The sequence below is a fragment of the Loxodonta africana genome, chromosome 3 (genome assembly GCF_030014295.1).
Source record: "Loxodonta africana isolate mLoxAfr1 chromosome 3, mLoxAfr1.hap2, whole genome shotgun sequence".
Lineage (NCBI taxonomy): Eukaryota > Metazoa > Chordata > Mammalia > Proboscidea > Elephantidae > Loxodonta > Loxodonta africana.
In genome coordinates, this window is record NC_087344.1 from 35,025,746 (window position 1) to 35,046,774 (window position 21,029).

The following is a 21,029-nucleotide window of genomic DNA, read 5'->3' on the forward strand; positions in this document are numbered from 1 at the left end:
GGGGCTCTGGGCTCCAGACCCCGACCCTCCCAAGGGCTCCCCCATTGTCCTCTGTTCCCCACATATAAATGCACTCCGAAACTTGCCATCTGCACCCCATTATGGGCACACCACTATCCCCTGCACCTCAGGTGCAGGTACCCCTTCACCCTCTGTGCCCCGGGTGTGGGAGCAATGGATCACATCACGCCACTTTCCTGCTAGCCAACCCCTATGGCCTCCAGTGCTGGCTCTGGGGGGTGGTTCTCAGGTTCAGGGAACCGTGGGGGGCGCCATGTCCCTGGCCGGAGCCCAGTGACAAACCACCTCCAGAAGACGATGTGGTCACTGGACAAGCAGGTCCCCAGACTCCCTGTGGCCATGTGCACCCACAGGATGGGGTGTGAATGAACGTGGGGGTACTGCTCTGCGGGCCCCTCTGCAGACCTGAGGTCAAGTCTGGGTCAAGCATTGATAACACCCCCACCACACCCCCACCCTCGGTCAGCCTCAATTGTCTGGCCCCACCGCCAAGCAATGACCAGGCAACACGGAGGGTGATGCGGGCTCGAGCCCCTCACTCTTTATTGTCAGAACCATGGGCGTGGACAGAGGACAGCAGCGTGGTGGCATCTCTTCCTCTGGTCTCACATGCCCAGGAGCAGGCCTGAGAAACTGGAGCTGCTCTGGATGGTGAGGGTGGCCCCAGAGCCATTGTCCACGAAGACGGAGGCCGACTGCCCAGCCTGGGGTGACCCCCCCATAAACGTCACAGGTGCTGGGTGGCCAAGAAGTCACCCCCACCCACATGGGAAACTCACTCATACCTGAGAACATGCCCACCAGCAATGCCCCATGCAGGAAGCTGTTATGCTGGGGGTGGGGTGGGGTAGGGAACCAGCAGACAAAGGGCCCAAGCACACAAGCACTAGGGAGAGCTCCCCCGCCACCCAACCAGGTCTCAGGACCCTTGCCAACTCACCTGCAGCTGCAGCAGCCCCTGCACGTGCACAGTGAGAACCCTGCTGTTGCTCTCCAGGCCCGTTATTGTCTCTAGGGACCTGGACAGGACACCGCAGTGGTGCAAGTGAGGGCATGGCAACCACCCCGGACCTGGACCATCCCCAAGGGACTAAACTCCCCCTCGTCCCAAACCCTCACCCCGAGAGCCCCACCCTGCCCCAGGCCCAGACCCCCCATTCCATGGGATCAACCCCGCCCCAGATTCCCACCCTGAGGGCTGAACCTGCCCCAGCGCCTGGTCCAGGAGGCGGCAGCGCTTGGGCAGCATCACTCACATGTGGTGGTGGCAGAGGGACTCGATGCAGATGAGCACACGGACCATGTCTCGCGCCCGCAGCTGGAGCTTACCCCTTAGCTCTCCAAGGTCTGCGGAGATGGCCCAGTCTGCAGTAGCCCCCCCAGGGAGGGGTGCCACTGGGGGAGGGGGGTCGGGGCTTCAGGGCACAGTGCCTGGGACCCACCCCAGGAGTGATTGCCGGGATTGGGGAGAGTTGGTCTGAGGCCAGGGGCATAGCAGATCAAGGAGGACTCCTGTACCCTGTCTAGGATCCTCCCATCCCACCTTCACCTCCCCAAGCGGGATCCCTAAAGGGGACCCCCATGCCTCATCCTCATCCCCTAGCAGGACCCCTCGTACCCTGTCCCACCTCCCCAAGCAGGACTCCTCAAGTAGAGTCTCCCAGCCCCTGCTCCTCCCGCTCACCCACGTGCAGGCTGGCAGAAAACTGGAAGATGGCAGACACCGGGGCTGTGAAGCGCCCCGAAGCCAGGCTCAGGCCCGAGCCCCGCAGGAAGGCACCCTGGGCTGCAGGCTGCAAGGGAAAGGCATTAGCACAGCTCCAGGCCTGGCCCTCACCCCGCACCTCCTGGCTCTAGGCCTGGACCACACCCCATACCCCAGTCCCTCAGCCCTAGCTCTTGTGGGGAGGCAGAAGGGGCCTGGTGGGGCATCATCTGCCTCCTGGCCACCTCCTGGACCCAGCTCCTGGCTCCGGTGAAAGGGGGAGTCTTCATAAGCAGGGCCCCTAACCCTGATTAGGGCCGCTCTCGCCTCTGTGCCCAGCGCCCCCCCATACCATAGCCCTAAACTCCACCCAGGCCCTCCCACCCCAGCTGCCCCCTGGTCCCACAGCCCCCCACCCAGCTCTCCCACTTACAGCCTGGAAACCCTGCAGCTCCACCAGCATCTTCTTGTCTACCAGCACAGGGCCCTTCAGCTGGCAATGGAAGGCCTCGGCCACCAGCCGCCCACCTGGCCCCTCAGGCAACAGCGGACCCAGCAGCTCCAAGAACCGACGCTCAGTGGCCTCTGAGGGGACAAGGCACATATGGCCAGCCCGGGCCAGGACAGGGTGAGCACAGGCCAGGGTGAGGGAGGGAAGCGGCAGCAACGGCCTCACCTTTCAGCATCTCCTGGAACTCCTGAAAAAGGGCCTCCTTGTTGATTTCGGCACCAGGGGACCCTGGGGGGCCAGGGGGCCCAGGAGGCCCTGGGGGGCCTGGGAGTACTCTCTGGGGGCAGGCAGAGGAGAAAGTGAGGGCCAGGGGTGGGGTGGGGGGCACTGAGCACACCCCAGAGGGTCTGGGAAGGTCGGGATCTGGAGGGTAGTGCTGGGCCAGCACTCACCGACTTCTTGTCCCTGGCACGGCATCGTTTCTTCACCGTGTCGTCTGACCGCCCCACAAAGTCCAGCCATGTCTTACGGGCATCTGAGAACTCAGGCCCCGAGGCCTCTGGTAGCTATGTGGGGGGTGGGGCAGGGGAGAGGGACTAGTATGCTGCCCCAGCCAAGGGAAGTGCCTAGCTGTCCCAGAGACAGAACAGCATCGCTGGGAGTCCTACAGACAGAGCTGAAGGAACCATCCTGACCAAGCACCTGTGGCTCTCAATCTGTCCACACAGCTCCTCTCATAGTCCCCTGGGCCCTGGATGAGGGGTAGGGGCTCCTGCTCACTCTGTTCCTTAGCACCCAGGAGGGGTCAGGGGCCTGGAGGGACAAGTCTGTGGGGGGCACGCTCGGGAGGACCAGCCTGTAGCACCCCAACTTCACATGGCCAGGTACACCCTCCTCAGAGAAACCTGGAGGGGCAATCCTGGCCACGGGGAGGCAGAACAGGGGGCCTGTGGCTCAGGGGCCCAGGTGGGAGACCCTGCCCCTCCCTGGGACGCCGACCTGGAGACTAGGCCCAAGAACGCCACTGCTGCCCACAGCCCTGACCCTCCTCAATCTGACCCTCCTCTGCCTACCCGTCTGGAAAACATGGCCTCAGGCCTGATGGGCTGCGTGGGCTGAGAGGCAGGGCAGGCCGCCACGGAGACGCCCTGGGAGGCGGTGCGGGCGGGATCAAAGGCCGCCAGGGCTGGTGGGGGCCTGCCAGGCGCCCTGAGGCCTGTGCTACTGGGGTCAGTGCCAATACCCCCTCAGAAGACCCTGGCCCCAGAGGCCCATGGTTGGGATAGATGTAGTCTCTTGTTTTGGAAAGATCCAGAACAGACTGGGCACTTGGTACCTGAGGGGTGGGCACTAGGCCACAGCCAGGGTGCCTTCCTCATGGGTGAGCTAGGCAGTCAGCTTGAGGACCCCCAGGAAGGGTCAGGCTGGCCAAAGCCCCTGCAGTCTGAGATTCCCTAGCGCAGGTCTGGGGACCCACTGCCAAGCCCACCCAGGGCCCCTCCTCACCTCCAGCACATTCACAATCACACCTATGGCCACCACCTTCTGCAGCAGGTTGCTCCAGGCATACTGGGCCTGTTGCTTCAAAGGGTTAAGGCAGCCCTGCTAGGAAGCCCCCATCCCCCAGGCTGCAAGAGAGGAGGGGGCTCTCTGCCTGACGCCCCTCTCCAGCCTGACAGGGCTGCAGGAAGGGGTGCCAACAGCAGCCAGCGCCCCTTGGAGGCCAGGTGTGCCCAGCCCGTGCCTACCTTGGGGAAGCTGAGGGGCTCCTGGCCGTTGGGGACGGTGGCATTGAGGGGCACGGTGCGCTGGCTGGGCTGCCTTGGCCGCTTGGGCTCCTGCCGGGCTCCAACACCCCCAAGGGGTGCAAGCTGCAGCCAGAGGAGGGCCATGGCTGCAGCCAGCACCCAGCCCTCCATGTCCTGTGGTTCCCGACACAGACAGTGGCCTATGCTCAGTGCGGTGCTGAGACCTGAAACCCGGTCTGCTCAGGGGCGTGGCAGTTGAAGCGCTGGGTGCCTGGAGACCCCGCGTTCAGGCGAGGCCCCAGGGTGCCCTTGCATGTCTGCTCAGAGACGGCATGGCTCAGAAGGCTCCTGTACCAGCAGTACCCACGGCGCCCACGGAGGAGTGAGTCTACCCTGGCCACACCGGCCCGACCTCCTCTCTGAACACTGCCCTCCACGCTCCACCCGCCAAATAAATCCTCTGCTCCCTCCCAAACCTTGTTGGCTCCAAGGGGGAGGGCTCACGCGCTGATGATCTGTCAGCCGCCACTGCCGCCCCCAGGCCGCCCCAGAGGCGCCGGGGACGGGGACCCTCCCCACTGACCCGCAGTTGGGCAGGGGGCTGGTCAGGGAGGAGCTGCATCTTCGTTCCCCAGGCCCTCCCTTCTCCTCCTTTAAGAACAGCTCTGCCCCCTACCCCTGTCCAGTGAACTCCTCAGCCCAGGACCTGGGCGGGGTCACCAACAGCTAACCTGCCCCGCCCCCACCCCACCAATCCCCAAGGTCCAATTTGCTAATAACTGCAGCTTCCTGCGCCTCCCCAGGTTGGGTGCCCTTGATGACAAACTGACAGCCCCCTGCCCCAGCAGCCACGCGGCGCCACAGAGCCAACAGCCTCACAAGCTCCGCCCCTCCCATGCCCTACCGATGACTTTCCAGAGGCTTCCTAGCCCAGGGCACAGACCCTAGGATCCCAGCCTGGGTCAGGGACCTTCCTGGCAGGAACCAGGCCTGGGTGACCCTGGGCACCACCTCTCCATTGGGAAGACTGACTCACTTAGAGCGCAAGAGTGGGTGGCAGAGCTGGTCCCTAGACTTCACTGCCCTCTCAGCCCCCTGCCGCCCTAAGCCAGGCAGGACAGGGAAGGAGCCCCCCAGACTTCACTTCCCCCTGGCTGTGTGTGTAGGAGGCGCCTTCCTGGGCAAGAGTGGCCCCTGTACAGGCACTTGGCCTGTGGGGGTCTCCAAAAAGAGTGCAGGCTAGAGGGTGGCCACAGGGTGAGACGGTATCCCTCTGCACAACCTCCAGCTGCAGGGAGTGGGATGGGAAGGCCATCAAGGGGTCCTGTGGGGTGGGCAGTGGCCACACAGTGGAGGGTAGGGATGCTGAAGGCTGAGCTGGATTGGCATCAGCCTCTTCTCTGAGTCCCACGCTGTGGGTGGCTGAAGTGAGTTGGGCACGCCCCCATTGGTGAAAGAGCCCCTCAACTCCCCCGTTTCTGGACGTCCGCAAGAAGGGCAAAGGCAGCAAGGACACCGTGCCCACTGGCCAGCTTACCCCTCCGCCCTCCTGGCTCCCAGGGCCTCTGTGGGGACTCCACGTTTCTGAGGGGGCTGTTTGGAGATAAGCTTTCAGCAACCATGTGTTGAGCCAGCCTGGAGTTCTGGGCCAAATGCTGGCTCCTTGCAGGGGTCACAGCAAGACCCACTGCACCCACCCGTGGGAACTCAGGCCCACTACATGGCTGGAGCCAGCTGGACACCCCCTGCCCAGTGACCTGCACCTCCGTGTGGCCTGGACCTGTGCTGGCAAAAAGAGCCCCACCACTTGACCTCTTAGTGGACCCTATGCGCACCCATCCACAGCTAGTGCCTGTGGATGTTGGGGGCAGGGCTCAAAGCAGAGCATCTGGCAGGCAAGGCTCCACTGAGGCCCTCCAAGCCCGGTGCAGTGATCAGCAAGGCCAGAGCTCTCGGTATCACGTCTGGGGTCCAGGGGAAGCTAAAGGCTCATGGGGGCGGGGGGCAGGGGGAACACTCCTGCCACCAGGTCTCCGCAGACTCAGAGTGGCCCCCACCTGTGAGCAGCATCTGCCCAGGTGCACGCCTTCAACCTCCACGCCAGGCACTGTCAGAATGGAGTGGGCCCCCACCGTCTGCCCACAAGCGGCACCACATGGCCACCCCGGCCCAGGCCAGACATCCACAGGGTATTACTCAACAGAGCTGATCCTCTGGTCTCTGTCTCCTTAGGGCCCCTGTGTGTGTCCCCATGAGTGATGCTCCCTGAGAAATCCACACAAGAGCGAGGGAGGTTCCCTCCTGCCCCAGGAGGCCACCCTCCCTCCAGGGGGCTGAGGTCCAACTGCTTGTTCTCTTCACCCAACACCCCCATCCCACACACCTGCCCCAGAAACCACCAGCCAGCCCCAGACCCCCACCACCCTGCCACAAAGCTCCACCCTACCCCACTCCAGACACCCCAGGCCACCCTGCCCCACCCCAGCCCTGGAGAAGCAGGCTGTGTGAGCCCCCTCCCTGACAGGCCGGCCCGAGCCCCGCCAGCCCACACCAAGGAGGCTGTTCTGACTGGGTCTTTCAAGTGGATCTGCTGGAATTAAGACCTCAGTCAAGGCCCGCACTCGAGCTTCACTTCCTCTCCCAGGCCAGCTCCACATGCGCACCCAAGGGCTTGCACTGCAGGAAGGGCTTCACACATGTGGGGACATCGCCACCTCAACTCTGCATAGCAGGACCCTGGCAGGCCCGCGAGAAGCCACAACTACCCCCACCAGTGACTTCCCGCCACAGTGGAAGGTGTGGGTCCATGTGAGCACGTGCTCTGAGATGGACAAGGTCCTACCGGTCACTGAAGACAGCATAAGCTCACAATGCCATCCGAGGCTCCGCTGGCCCAGGGAACCCGCCCCCTACAGACTCAAGACTTGAACTTGAGACCCATATCTAGGAAAGGAACACCCACAGGTATCTGAGCCCCACACATGCTCACGTTCCGCTCTGAGTCTCGGGAAGCACATTTGGACTCCCCCTGACCCCACAGCGAAGCCGCAGGGGGAGGGATGGGTAGGGGCAGAGGGGGCCCTGGTGCAGAGCCCCACCCACTATGGCAGCCACGCCACAGCTCCACCAGAGGGGAGTGTGCAGCCCCCAACCACGCAATGGCCACTTATCCTGACTTCCATTCGTTACCACAGAGGCTTAGGAGGGCCCCATGAGGCTGCCCACGCTATGGGCAGGGCAGCACCATGGAAAGTACGGCGCCACACACTCAGCGCCATGGGCGAGTCGCCCCCTACCCCTGGCCCGCAAAGGTCTTTCAGGGCTTTCAAGGCTACACAGGACAGCCACGAGCAGCAAGACATAAATGTAAACAAAGCAGAACTAGAAACAAAGATGTAAGAAAAGATTCTTCTTATAAAAGCGGGTTAAATACTTACAAGTAGTAAATTATAAAGCAATCTAAAATAATCAAAAGCCAAAGAGAGCTGAAGGACTCTCTCCCACTTGGCTCTCAGATGAGGCCTTCTGTGCCCTTCAAGGTGCCATCATGGTGCAGCCCCGGCCCTCAGGCCTTGGGGACGGGCACAGCCCACGCCAACCTCCCCGCCCAGTGGACACAGCCCACCCCAGCCTCCCTGCCTGGTGGAAACAGCCCACCCTGTCCTCCCTGCCTGTGCTCACAGCCCACCCTGACCTCCACACCCTATGGACACAACCTACCCCTACTCCCCACCCAGCAGACACAGCCCACCCCAACCTCCCCACCCAGTGGACACAGCCCACCCCTAACCTCCCTACTGGGTGGGCACAGCCCACCCTGACCTCCCCGCCTGTGCCCACGACCCACCCTGACCTTTCCAACTGCTGTTCACAGCCCACACCCACCTCCCCACCTGTGAAATTATTAACAACAGAAGGTAGAAAAAAAAGACCATTGGGAATTTGGGGTAATCGAACTCAAAAGCAAGGTCACATTGGGTTTTTACACTAAACCTGGACATGCCTTGTGAGGGCAGCCATTCCCTCTGTGACGCCAAGTTCCATCACCCAATGTGAACATGCAGCCCATCTCAGCCCAAGCCAGAGGTGTAAGGCTGTGTTCACCATCACTGCCACCTGGGCTTACTACCAAACTGGGCCCACTCCTCCCGGGCTGCGGCAAACACGGGGTTTCAGAGCAGATGCCTGGCAAAGGGCAGCTTTTGGGCAATGATCCTTGCAGTGGCGGTCCAGCGTGTGTGACTTCTCTCTCTTGCTTGAGTAAAACTGGAAGAAATGCGCTCCTTGGGGAATGACGACCCCTGGCGGTCAGAGTGGCAGCTTCTCACGGCAGCTTCAGTGCAGACAGAATTCTCCTAGAGGAAATCCTCTGGCTCCCTGAACACACCAAGGTCGGCCAGGTCCCAGTAGGTGTCTGTCATGGGTGTTCCCATCGCTGACTGGGCTCCCCAGCCCTCAACCTCATTCAGAGACTGTTTGGCAAAGGCTCCCTGGCACTGTGCCCATCACCCAGCACAGAGGAGAGCACGCCATCTCCTTCACAGCCCCACCTTGCTGACAGCCAGACCAGTACCAGAAGAATGGCATTGAGGCTGGGGGACACACACGGGCCATCAGAGAACACAGGGAGACATGAGAGGGACACGAGGGGCTCATAAGGGACACCCTGCAGGAACTGGGGGGAACACACAGGATGGGCAAACATGGGCTTTCTGCCCGGCCATCAGAACATCCCACTAAGATACACACTGAGTACTTCATAGGCTTTTGAGATTTGTATTTTTAAGTGACCAAATCTAATAAAATGAAAAACATGTTTACTAAAACAAGTCCAAAGACAAAACAGGAAATGTGCTATAAAAATCAAAGCGTGACGGCCCACGTGTCGGACGGCACCGCATGTTGGACGCGCCCCGAGCAGCTCCATGGCCCCAACCCCGATGATACCACTGGGAGAAGAGGGCTTCAAGGGCTCACTCCGCCTCCTCCAATCACCCTTTGGTTTTGTCCTTTTCCAGGTTTTAAAGAGCTAAACGCAGGAGTCAGGTGAGGCACCACACTTGCCACACGTCTGCCCGCCATGGCCCTGCCGCTGTCCGTGCCTGGCCTGGCTGCCCCGAGGATATCGCTGTGCTGTCACTCCTGCGCTATGCTCCGCAGCACATACTTGACTGTGTAGGCGAAGGCGGCAAACCCCACGATGACAAACAAGTTCGCCAGCGCGCCCCCCAAGAGTCCGTGGTGGCGGTTGGCCTGCTGCAGCCCCGGGGGGTTCGGCCCAGCCGCTGGCGCGTGCCCGTTGAACAGCGGGGCCCCGTGCTGGCCAAGGTGGGTCTCACCGTCGGGGACCACATCTGGCAGGGGCAGGGTTGGGGGCCTGCTGCTGAGCTCATCCTGGGTTTTCTGCTTCTGCTTAATTTCCTGGGAGACAGGAGAAAAACGTTGGTCTAAAGACATGCTGCCTCGCACCCAGGGGCTGTGGAGAGGGAAGTGCTTTGTCGTTCACGTGAACCAATGGCCGTGTGAACAGCACGGTCTATGCGTCACTCTGCCCAATGGCCACATTTATCTTGAACTGGCCCTATGAGGCAGCCAGCGCTCTTAACTCCGTCCTGCAGGTGAGAGGACTGAGCAGTCCCCATGGTCACTGAGTCTGGGGCTCACGGCCCTGAATCAGCCAGGTCTGACTGAGGCTGAACTGCCAAGGCCTTGACCACTATGGCACTGCCTTCGTGCAAAGACCAGGAAGTGTTTAAACCCCAGAGCGTGCTGCCCACTCCTGGTCCATTCAAAGCCTCAGCAGATGTGTCAGGACAGGCTCCGTCCCTGCTTCCCACCCTTGCCCAGCTCCATTCTGCTGTCTCTGCAGGGCCTGGAGGCCCACCATCCAGGTCTCCCAACTGCCCCTCCTCTCCTGTACACTTGTCACTTGTCCACCCACCAGTGTGCACGCTAATGCCTGTGGCGGAGCAGCCCCCCATGTTCTGCAGCCCCCCATGTTCTGCACCCCTTGGGAGGGTCCCCCGAGGTGTCTGCAGTTTGGGGACACGCAGAAACACAGAAGCAAACCTTGAGCGTCTTAGTGTAGGGGAAGGCACTCACCTCCACAACGTCAGGAAACAGTTCACAGAAGACTTTGTCTTTTAGGTTGAACACTAAGCTCTGTGCAGCCAATTGTCTTTTCTGAAAGAGAAGGGAAACAGCCGCTTGAAAGCTCATTTCAACTCTCAAAATTAAACAGGATGTTTTCTGGTCAAGGGCTGCTATCTTCGTATCACAGAAAGCATTTAAGAAGCTCGCTCTTCACGGGAAACGGATTCAGTCTTAAAAAGACTAGCTCGTTCATCTTTTCATCACCATCAATTAATAGCATTACACTTGATTCCGACTTAAAAAAGTAAAACCACAAGCTCATGCGAAGAAAACAGGTGCTGTCACCTCACGCACGACTCCAGGTGGCCACTGCTGCAGCAGCTCCACTGAGACCGGCTGCCCTACCCCAACCCCATCCCTGACCGGTGCTGAGCAGACAGTCCATGTGGTCAGCACGGCAGGGGTCGGGGGGCTGTGCATCAAGGCATCCCCAAGTACAAAGGTGGGGCCAGGTATCAGGGGACACAGGGACCTCCTCCTGCAGCTGCTTGCTTGTTGCAAAGAGGTAACAGTGTCTCAGGAACAGGAAGTGGCCACCACAGATCCCCTACAAGGTGCCTCCTCACCGTGAAGTCCGAGGTCTCGATGCTGCCCAACGTGGGGCCCTTCTCCACCATGAAGCTAAGGAGCCCCGTGAGGATGGTTGAGACAGACCATGCTGGGTTCCAGGTGTCAGGGTGGAAATCGGTGATGGAAAGACACAACCTGCAGAGAGGAGCTACTCAGGAGGGGCAGGTGTACCTGGCTCCCACCAGAGGAAGCACCTCGGCCCAGAGCACCTTACCTCGTGTTGCACTTAAATCTTCCATTGGGGGTTATCATATAAATACTAGGAGGCTTAAAGGGAAACTCTCGGGGGAAGATTAGTTTTCCGTGATAGTAGCCGCCTGCATGGAACAGGAAAGAGCCTGTCACTGTCCCCGCAGCCCTGCCTCACCCAGTGCCACTTCCCATCTCCCCACCACCCTCCCACCCTTCCCCATCTCCCCACCACCCTCCAGCATCCCATCAAGGCTCTCAAACTCCCCACACACCCCCCAACATTTCCACACATGCTGCTCATGGCACAGCCCCCACCCCGTAAAACCAGGCCCATGTGATGCTGGTGCCATGGAGGGGGGGACCCCTACTCCGAGAAGACCTCCCACGCCTCTGCACCCTCTTCTCCCCTCCAACTCCTCCCTCATGCACTTCCCCCTCACTCAGAAGAGAACACCCACGGGCTCCTCAGATGTAGCCCTCCACCTCGCCTCACAGAGGAGCCCCTCCTTGGACTGGGCCCCCCACCCCCGTATTCAAGGCCCTGACCCAGCAGCCCCTCTCGCATGATCCAGTCCTCCTCCACCTACTAGGCTGGTGGCACATGACCCCTACCCATTATGGGCGTGCTCTCCTTTCTGTGAACTCCCTCAGATTCTTTCCTTTGATGCTCCCCAGTCCACCCAATAAGGTCTCTCCCCACCTCGGGTCACCTGAGACATCCTTACCAGTACCTGGCCCCTCTCCTGAACCCTCACAGCCATGTCTTATCAGGCTGTGGATTCCCCCTGCTCGGCCGCCACAACGCCCCCGGCCTACCTGACCCCTTCCTCTCCTTTGCTGGCCCCCACCTCAGTCCACTCTCCTGGGGTCCCTGTGCTTCGTCCCGCTGACCTGCACCTCCATCCTGGATGTCTGCCCCCATGTCCACATGCCAGCCTCCTGCGGCCTGACTGTCCACTCAGCTCTGCCCTGGATGCCTGACAGGCCCCGCCACAACCAAGACGCACTCCTGATGCCTCCCCCAGACCTGGTTTTCACCAAGTAGCAACTTCACCATCCCCTAGTGGTTCAGACTCAAATGATGTTGTCCACGACTCTCTGTCCCACATCACACCCAATCTATCAGCAAGTCCCGTCACTGCCACCCACAAAGTCAACCCAGAACCCAGCTTGTCACTCAACATGACTGAACCCTGCGTCAGAGCTGTGCTGCCACTCCAGGCTGCAAACCTCTGCTTCTCACAGGCAGCACGTGGAACTTGTCCAAATGCAGACCTGCAGTCACCCCAGACAGACAGGGCAGGCCCTGCACGCAGGAGGGCTCCCCAGTGACATGTGTGTGATGTTGTGTGTTTAAGTGTGCCCTGTGTGCACACACGTGTGCACAAATGTGTATATGTGCCCATGCGTTTCCGTGTGTCACCATGTGCACACATGTGCGTGTGTATATGCATCCATTCACGTGTCTAGGCTCACCTCCAATAGCACTTCAGCCATCAACACCCCGGCTGGTGTGGTGGTGGTGGTGGTGGTGAAGGAGGGGGGCATCTGGTTACAAAATTAATAAATGTTCAAAACTTACTTGGAAAATACTGAAAACCACAAAGAATAAGAAAACTTGAAAACCAGCCATAATCCCACTTGCTATTGGTAACCATTATTCGTGTTTGGTGTCTCTTCAAGCTCATTAAAGCTGCGTACGCCCTTAATACATATTTCTGCAAAATTGTATGAATGTTCCTGAAACTTGGCTCGTGCCCCATCTTGGCCTCATCTACAAGACCCCAAGGGAAGCGGACGCCCACCATGAGCCCACACCAGCTGCTGCGCTCAGCCTGCCCCGTAATCAGTATTTTAAAGGACGCCAGGACATCACCCATCAAGATTCTCCGGCCGGCGATTGTCTCCCTAGGACAGGTCACCCCAAAATCAATTGGGACTGCTGCGTCAAAGACATTGCACTTCACGTACAATACGTTTGGCACACTACCTGTAGAACACCAGCCCACAATTCTCTGAGGGCCCAGAACAGGGGGCTTCACACTGTTTCTCTAGCAACAGAACTCTTTGACGAGATCTCGGGCATGCTCCCACACGGAGGCAGACAGAGCGTGCTGCTCCAGCCACCTGAGGCCAGGACCCAGGAGCTAGCCAGCTGACAGCTATGACCTGGGCCTGCCCTGAGTGACAGTGTCTGTGGCCCTTGTTACCCTACAGGGCCCAGAACCCCAAGGCTGGCACGGGCCCTGCTGATGCTCTAGTGGACTGCAGAGGCTTATAAGCGGCAGCTTCGAGGTCTACTTCCTGAGTGGCAAAGGGCCCTACATGCTACCAGATCAGCCACCATGGCAGTAGGGAGCTGCGGTGCCAAGCAGGCTACCCCCTGCCGACAGGACCCAGGACGACCGCCCCCTGCTGACAGGATCCAGGACTGAGACCACTCCCTGCCAACAGGGCCCAGGACGACCCCCCTTGGCTGACAGGCCCTTTAGCCTTCTTGAGCTTGGACACACTGTCTACACAAAGAGACCCATCCTCAGCTCTGAGGATGACATGAAATGAAAAGTGCTTGCTCAGAGACCGGCACAGAGCCTGCCCTGGTAGCGCACCTTTCTTCCCCTTGACAAACACTCATCTTGGTCCTGCAAGATGGCAGAAGAACATGCTGCATCACGTCCTGTTCACCCGTCTGTTCTTCCCAGCACTGGCCCCACTGATGTCTGGGGCTGGGTGAAACACGGGTGCTTACATCTCCCCAGCACTGATCCCACTGACGTCTGGGGCCAGGTGACACCATGGGTGCTTATAGCCTCTGACCAAACACTTGTAGGACTCGAGTGACCCAAAGATGAGCGCCACGTTAAGTCCAATTTAACAAACATACATCTGGGATGGAAAAACTGTCACGATAACACATATTCATGACAGAAAGACTGTCACAAACAGGAAATGCTAAACAGACAGGAGCCACTTGAAGTTTAAAGATAAGCTTGCCCCACACTCCCACCCCGAGTGGAGTACTCACCCTCGTAAGGAGTCATCTCAGGGCCTCGGACAACATAGTGCCTGAGGAAGAGAAGACATTGCTTGATATTTGGGCATGGCAAATTCTCCAGAACCTATGTACTCTGAGGCTGGGCTTTCCACAACCAGCCGAACCCAGGTGCTCACACACACAGAGCGAAAGAGGGACATGAGGTGGCTAGGGGCCAGGCCACAGCCCCATGCCACAGGATAACCACTTCTGGACACTCTAGTCACCCACAGCAGAACCTCAAGGCCGAGTTGCTAAGGTTCTCATAAAGTACTCAGCTCCCAGAACACAATACCCGAGAGGCTAATCCCCTCTGATCATTAACGTCTACTGAAATCTGAAAGCAATCCCAAACTTCACAATACATGCTCGAGACGTACTTGGAATTTAGTATTTTTCTTTCTGCTTAAATATCACACACGTTGTTGCTGTCAGGTGCCACCGAGTCAGTTCTGACTCACAGCAGCCCGATGTACAACACAACAAAACACTGCCCAGTCCTGTGCCATCCTCACAATTGTTGTCATGCCTGAGCCCACTGTTGCAGCCGCTGTGTCAATCTATCTCATTGAGGGTCTTCCTTGTTTTCTCACACATGTAGACAAGAACAAAGGTGGGTGAGGCTGGCTCAGTGGTACTGGCACGGATGTGCCTGGAAAAGACGGGGCAGATCTCAAAGCAGCTGTCCTCAAGTACGTGGGACAGGAGAGCCCACGATCCTTGCTAAGCCAACGTGCCAACAGCCAACCCCAGGTAGGGCCTTGCCTGCCTCAGACAAGGGGAAGTGGCATCTGGACTCCCATCTTTTCCCTCACTGAGAAACGGGCTTTCCGCAAAGGGTGTCTGGACTCTCAAGGAAAACAGAAAAGCACACACAAGAAAGTAAAACTACATCCCAGAAACCAGGCACAGCTGTCTCTGTGGTGATCGCTTTGGACCATCTGGCAATCCTCTCTCTCCCCCCAGGACACACATATACCCACCCCACGCTGGTGGGGCCACACGGCAGTGCCGTCTGCTGGTGCAGCTTTTACACCTGTGCCAGTGGGCCGGAATTAGTGAGCAGCATACAGCACAACAAAGCAAGGGAGGGGACCCACCTGCTCTGAGGCTCGCAGGTGATCAAAACAGTTCACTTCTAGAAAAGCTCTTCTCTACACCATGGACCTTACCGCCACCCTCTGAAAGGCCTGTGTGCCATCTGGGCTCTCAACTGGCGTCTGGAAGCATGGATCCCTCCACCCTCACCCACACGAGTGGCCCACGGTGCTAGGCTGTGGTTTATGTGGGACATCTGTTTTCCTTCTGGGGTCTGGGTGCCTAAATGATCAGCACCCAGTAAAAACCCTGGGCCCAGCTGAGTCTCTAGTGGGCTCCCCTGGCTGGCAGTGTTTCACGTGTCACCGGGAGCTCTGGCAGGTATTATCACAATTGGTGCTGGGGAACTAGCGTGTCCTGTGGGAAGCCACAGGGAACGGAAGCCTGCGCCTGGTTTTCCCTGGACTTTCTCCATGAATCTTCCCTTTGCTGATTTTTGCTGTGTCCTTTCGCTGTATCTCCTAGCAGTAGGCACAACTTTGCTGAGTCCTGGGAGTCCTTCCGACAAACCAGAGAACTTGGGGGTGGTCCTGGGGACTCCCAACCACAGACCTGAAGGAGAGGTCCCCCAAAGAGAGTTCCCATGAATCAAGGAGGAGGTGAAGGGCTGGTGGAACCCACCCCTCCATCTGCCAACTTCATCCTAGGATCCACATTTGATTTTGTGTCATCTGGGGGCAGGAGCACTCTGAAAACAGTTGCACTCACACCTGGCCCTGCCCACCTGGGCCTCTTCTGCCTTTCCACGACTGATCCCTTCTCTGCTAACTGAGAAAGGAAGATTCAGAACCATTAATTACCAGTCGGACCTGAAAAGCATTTCCTTTTATTTCAGTTAAATCTCTTTTTTGTGGAATTAATAAAAAAAAAAATTTATTTATTTTTTTTAAAGATCAAAACATAAAATGCCTCTCAACCAAGGAAACAGTGATTTTTAATTTCTCTGCCTCACATTTTCTCTCTGACAAAACCACCAACTCTGGCCACAGCGGCACTTCTGCAGAGGCAAACTCCTAATCTGAGAAGTCTTGTAACCCCCACTCTGATCCAGCAAAGGAGCTATCAAGCAAAGAGTCTACAGAGCGCAGGGCACCTTGGGACCAGCGGGGTACAGGCAGAGGCAGTATCTGGGCCAGTCTTGTGCCAGAAGCTGGGATGGAAGACCCTGCCTCCCTGGGCCACTCATGTTCCAGGTAGGATGGTCAGACAGGCTTACTCCATGTGAGGCAGCCAGGGCGGGGGGATGGGGGGGGGAGTGATATCATCCAAAAATGTAGTTTCTCCTCTAACTACTAGACTCACAGATGTGAACTGACCCACAGCAGTGAGACCATGCCCACCACAAAAGCCCACACACCCTAAAGCCCCCGTCCAGTGTCAAACACCATGGCCTTCTCCAGAAAGGACTCTTCCTGTCCCCTGCATGCCATCCATTTCGAAGAAGACCAAGAGTGCGCAGTCCTCGTGATGCCCACGCATACCCGAAGAGGGCAAGCACCTTTCTACACCATGATTGGGAACACCAACCCACCCAGCCAGACCCGTAGGAGCACGGTGCCACCCGCCAGAACGGAGCATGGGGCCTCTGGGGCCTCACCATTCGAGGATGTTTGAAGGGAGGGGCTCAGCACAGATATAAGGCACCGGGTCCTTCTTGATCCGAAGGTAGTCCTGCTTCAGTCTCTGGGTTGCTGTCGTTGGAGCTCTCTTATTGCTGTTGCTGCTCATCTATTAAGAACAGGCGCACAGTGACAAAGAGCAGGAGGTCTGCCACCACACCCTCCTCACTGAAGCTGGCTTTAGCAGCCCTAATTTCTGCATGACTTTATTTCTTAATTTCCCTGATTCATCATGCCCCCTGATCCTAACATGCACATTTCATCTCAGTCACCCAGGATCAAAACCTGAGGGTGTCCTGACTCCCCCCAACTCACGCCCCTTCACCCTGATCTGTGTCCCCCTTGCTGATCTCAGACCCTCCATCTCCACCTGTCCCACCACCACTTTCATTAAACAACACAGATTTACCAAGCACCTGGCAGAAGTTACAATAAATAAAACCCTGCAGCCCCTCCCCTGCCCTCGAAGAATTTAAGTGCAGAGGGAGACCTCAGATGGAAAGGGTCCCAGCTGGGGGTGCACTGAGACCAGCCAGAGCAGCTCCGGGCAGCTTGTATACTTGCTCAGCTCTGTGGCTGAGGCCACGCTGTTGGGTCCTAACACCACAGAAACCAGCACACACCACAAGCAGGGCCCTAACCAAAAACACACCATGATCATGAGTGGAAGGGACAGGGGCACAAAGCGGGAGTCCCTCTTAGGCTGGAGAGATGGTGACACCTGAAAGCATGCGTGGGGCCAAGGAGAACAGAGCCGCCGGCAATTGAGAGATGGACCGGGTCAGCACGTCAGGGCCAGAGGAGATAGGAGAACAGGGCTGCAGCCACTTGGGGGCAGGGCCTGGCTCACTCTGTGGAGCTGTGCCTCCCCCTTCAGGTACTGGTATGCCCAGGAGAATCTTAGGTCAAGTCTTCTGTTAGAAAGGTCGCCACAGTGGCTCAGCGCAGGGCAGATGGGATGGCCCTGGCTGGGCAGCGGTGAAGGTTAGGAGCCAGAAGAGGGGTGGTGGCTTGGATTGGGGGGCCCCAGGGCCCCTCAGCTGTGCTCCAGAGGCTGAGGGGAGGGACAGCGATGGGGGAGACAGTTTTACACACAGGAGTCTCTCGTAATCTAGGGTGGAAAGTGAAAAAGCCTCTGCTGCTAAAAATAAAGTGTGAAAACCACCTCTTAGACATGGTAGAGAACAGAACTACACAGGGATGTGAGTGGAATGAGAGAGGAAGAAGGAGCTGCAAAGAGGCCTGTCAAATGTGGAGAGTGAGTGGGAGCCATCCCCATCCTGACATGGCCTGCCTTGGATTGGCTGCTGCAGACCTTCTGCCACCTCGAAGCCAGCTTCTCCTCCTCCTGCCACCCCCTCTGCCACTCAGCACTCTCACACTGCCCCACATGGCATGTTCTGGCCAAATGCGTCAATGAGAATAGCCCTGGATGCCAGTGCCAGGATCTCCATCTGGATCTTGGCCGGTACAGACAGTTGTCAGTCGCTCCCCGGCCACAGGGCCTTTGCACCTGAAGTTCCAAAGACAGCCATATGCTGGTTCCTTCCCTCCCTTCCGTCTATCCCCTGCATGTCCCCTCATCAGCCAGGACTCAAGAGGCACAGCAGCCTGTTTCTGCTCACTATCTGTCCCCAGGGCCTAGAGGGTGGGCCTGGTCCTCCTTTACCCCTTCTTCCCCTTCCCACCACAATCATCTGAGTTCAGGACCACAAATGCCTCCCAACTGGTCTCCTAGCTTCTAATCTTTTTATCTCGCTCTACCTTGTACGCTCAAGTCTGTTTAACTTTCCCCATGAAGTTCTGCCCCACCACCCCCTCAGAAGTCCTTCAGGGTCCCCATCCCCAAGCAAACTGCACCAACGCCTCCCCCTGCCTGCCACAGCTTCTACACAGCACCCTAGAGGCCTTCTCAGTTCCCAACTCCCAAAGGAGACCACCTGGTCTTTCTCTCCGGCTCACCCCCTCCTCATCGCAGCCTCATGGCTGCATCCCAGCCCAGCCTCTGCTGGCAAGAAACTCACTCAGGCCCTCCAGGCCTAACTCAAGAGCCAACTCCTAAGAAGGCACTCTGGTTTCCCTAGTCAAATGCCTCCCACTCTGACTGCCTCCAACACTGCTCTCCACTCCTGACTTCCACATAACCCAGCACCACACTGCACAGGGGCCTTCCAGCCCCAAAGGGGCCAGGGCTGCGTGCCTGGTCCTCCCCAGGTTACTGGACCTGGCTGCAGCACAGGGGGCAGGGCAGAGTCCTGAGGAGGCAGGGAACACTGCCTACACACAGCACTGCCCCTGAGCTCCCAGCTCCAGAAGTCAAATGGACCATGTACTGACTGCAGGCTAACGCCTGGTAACAAACACAACAACCCACCAGCAGAATCACTACACAGAATATGTTCACCCTGAAGTTACCATTCTTTCCTACACAAAGTAACTCGCTGAGTAATTCAAAGTCAGTTGTGTTTGGAAATCAGCTAAGTGGCTAGGTTGGATGTTTAGAGATAATTAATGAACATAACACGAAATGAGAAACAAAATGGGTCCTGTCTGGTCAGTCAGGAGCAGATTTCTCACTCGTCCTTGCTTTCATGGGCATAATCTTTAATAAAATTGTACTCACGACTCAACTACTCAGTTCATAAAGAGGAAACGGCTCTCCAACTACCTTTCTTTGCCTCTCTCAGGTTTCTCATGTCCCCTCCAGGTAAAGCTGTTTCTCTCAATTTTCCCCACCTAAACACAACAGCAAAAAGGAGAGGGTGGAAAAAAGATACAAAGGCATCAAAACATGAAAACAAAGAATCTACAGGACAAAATTGACCTCATGGCACACAAGGTGTATCACTTACACGGAAGAAGAGTGTAAGGGGAAAAAAAAAGGCAATGGCATCAATGAAGACCTCTAACACAAAAACGGAGGGGAAACAACGACTCCTCCCCACAGGGCACATTTTCCTTCAGTTTCATGTCAGTGAGGCTGCTGCCCAGCATCCACTCAGCCTGCTCCCTCTTCCTCTGGGCACCTCACTCCCAAGCTGAGTCCTCAGAATTCAGGTAGTGGTGTGGCTAAGACCTTGGCCTGACCAATGGGATGCCCAAAGGACGTACCCAGGCCACTCACAAAGTCTTTTCCTCTTCCACCAAGGTTGCCTGACACCCTGGTGGGCAGCTGTCCTGAGGGGCAGCCCACCACCACAAAACTGCCCTAGAGATCACTGGCGGCCACTTCGAAGCACCCCAGGTCCCACCATGCATGAAGTCTGCCCGCTGAACTTTTCAAGGAAGGGAGACTCCCAAGTTCTTTTCCACTGAATCCTGACCACAATCCTGCGATAAAGATCCCTGGAATACTGTCAGTCTGCAAATAAACCTGTGGTGACTGGATGCATGTCTGCATTATCTTCCACTGGACTATGATCTACTGGAGACAGAGATGTCGCCTTATCTCTCTTAGGCCCAGAAGTAGCCAGCAAGCGGAATGGATACAGATGAGGCCCGGTATTGATGGGAATGGAGGCCAAGAGGTTACACATGGTCAGAGGATGGGTCCACGCGGGTAATATAGCAGATGTGGTGAGTGAGGGGCAGTGCGCAGATTAGCGATTTTCCAGGGCTCAAGTCAACAGTCGAGACTGCCGGCGGGGGCCGGGGGCGGGATAGATTCCGTCCGGCTTCCCCACTCTGATTGAATTTTCTCTCGGCCACTTTCCCCAGAGCACAGTCCTGGGCACACTCATTAGTGCTCGGATTTATACAGCAGTTTGAAGTTCTAAGTGTTCCGCGGGGAAGCGACGGCGGGCCAAACGGCAGCCACCCCAGCCCCTGCAAGGAGTACCAAGGACATATTTATCAACCAAGACCAACGCTGACTCGTCCTGCAGGTACCCTCAGGTCTCCTAGTTAACGGGAAGGCTTGTTCTCAAGAGACCCAAGCCAATCCCCAAACTGGCCGGAGGACCACACGGCCCGGAGCCCGGGCGCCAGCCGTAACCGATTTCGGGCTCCGCGCACCGACGCTCCGGGACTGGAGACCCTGTAGACGGCGGGCGCAGGCGGCGACACGGCAAGCCGGCAGCCGGGTCGAGCGGCGCCTTGCGGCCCCGAGCCCCCGGCCCGGCGCTCCGGCCGGCTCCGGCGGGGCGGACGAGCGGCCCGAGGCCCCGGCACGCGCGCTCACCTCTCCCCGTCGCCGCGCGTGGGCCGCCGCCGCGCTCAGGCTCGCCGTGGTCGAGACCAGAGCAGGGTGCGGGAGAGCTGGGCCCGCGCCAGAGATAGCCGCCGCCGCGCCGGGACCGAGCCCACCGCACCCGCCGCAGCGCCGCCGCCGCCTCAGCTTCCAAGATGGCCGCTCGCGGGGCGGGGCCGGTCATGCTTCCGCTTCCGGGGTGCGGGGGCGGCCGCTCTAGGCGGCGTTGGCTGACCGCTCCCGCGTGTC

General features: G+C 58.2%; 2 protein-coding genes across 6 annotated transcripts; both read right to left on the reverse strand.

Moving 5' to 3' along the window:
• Window positions 1-516: 516 nt before the first annotated feature.
• C1QTNF12 (C1q and TNF related 12) lies at window positions 517-4,547 on the reverse strand. Its single transcript, XM_064279914.1, is given in 12 exon segments — window positions 517-725; window positions 962-1,040; window positions 1,278-1,368; window positions 1,706-1,814; window positions 2,160-2,311; window positions 2,403-2,514; window positions 2,630-2,803; window positions 3,251-3,325; window positions 3,684-3,758; window positions 3,926-4,099; window positions 4,150-4,273; window positions 4,402-4,547. Coding segments are annotated over 12 exon segments (1,410 nt in total). The 3' UTR covers window positions 517-626.
• Window positions 4,548-7,862: 3,315 nt separating this feature from the next.
• Window positions 7,863-20,898, reverse strand: UBE2J2 (ubiquitin conjugating enzyme E2 J2). 5 transcript variants are annotated; one of them, XM_010593194.3, is made up of 8 exons: window positions 20,772-20,863; window positions 19,260-19,327; window positions 16,570-16,700; window positions 13,866-13,906; window positions 10,863-10,965; window positions 10,645-10,783; window positions 10,028-10,108; window positions 7,864-9,346 (listed from the first exon to the last, which is right to left on the reverse strand). In XM_010593194.3, exons 3-8 carry the CDS (start codon window positions 16,698-16,700, stop codon window positions 9,062-9,064), a joined length of 780 nt encoding a protein of 259 aa, XP_010591496.1. In that variant the 5' UTR covers window positions 19,260-19,327; window positions 20,772-20,863; the 3' UTR covers window positions 7,864-9,061. The 5 variants fall into 5 exon arrangements, with proteins under 5 accessions (XP_064137132.1, XP_010591496.1, XP_010591497.1 ...); XM_010593195.3 differs by lacking the exon at window positions 20,772-20,863 and adding an exon at window positions 19,444-19,555; XM_064281062.1 differs by lacking the exon at window positions 20,772-20,863 and having other exon boundaries at window positions 7,863-9,346; window positions 19,215-20,640.
• Window positions 20,899-21,029: the final 131 nt, after the last annotated feature.

What these genes read in the sequence shown, in the direction of transcription:
- UBE2J2 (XM_023552168.2), bottom strand. Translation starts at nt 19,545, where the DNA reads ATGTGCCCTGTGGGGAGGAGTCGTTGTTTCCCCTCCGTTTTTGTGTTA. An exon ending in CCCTTACACTCTTCTTCCGT is followed by an intron (nt 16,701 to 19,443) that starts GTAAGTGATACA and finishes TGTTCTTAATAG; the next exon opens with ATGAGCAGCAACAGCAATAA. An exon ending in AGATTTAAGTGCAACACGAG is followed by an intron (nt 10,784 to 10,862) that starts GTAAGGTGCTCT and finishes TCCTCTCTGCAG; the next exon opens with GTTGTGTCTTTCCATCACCG.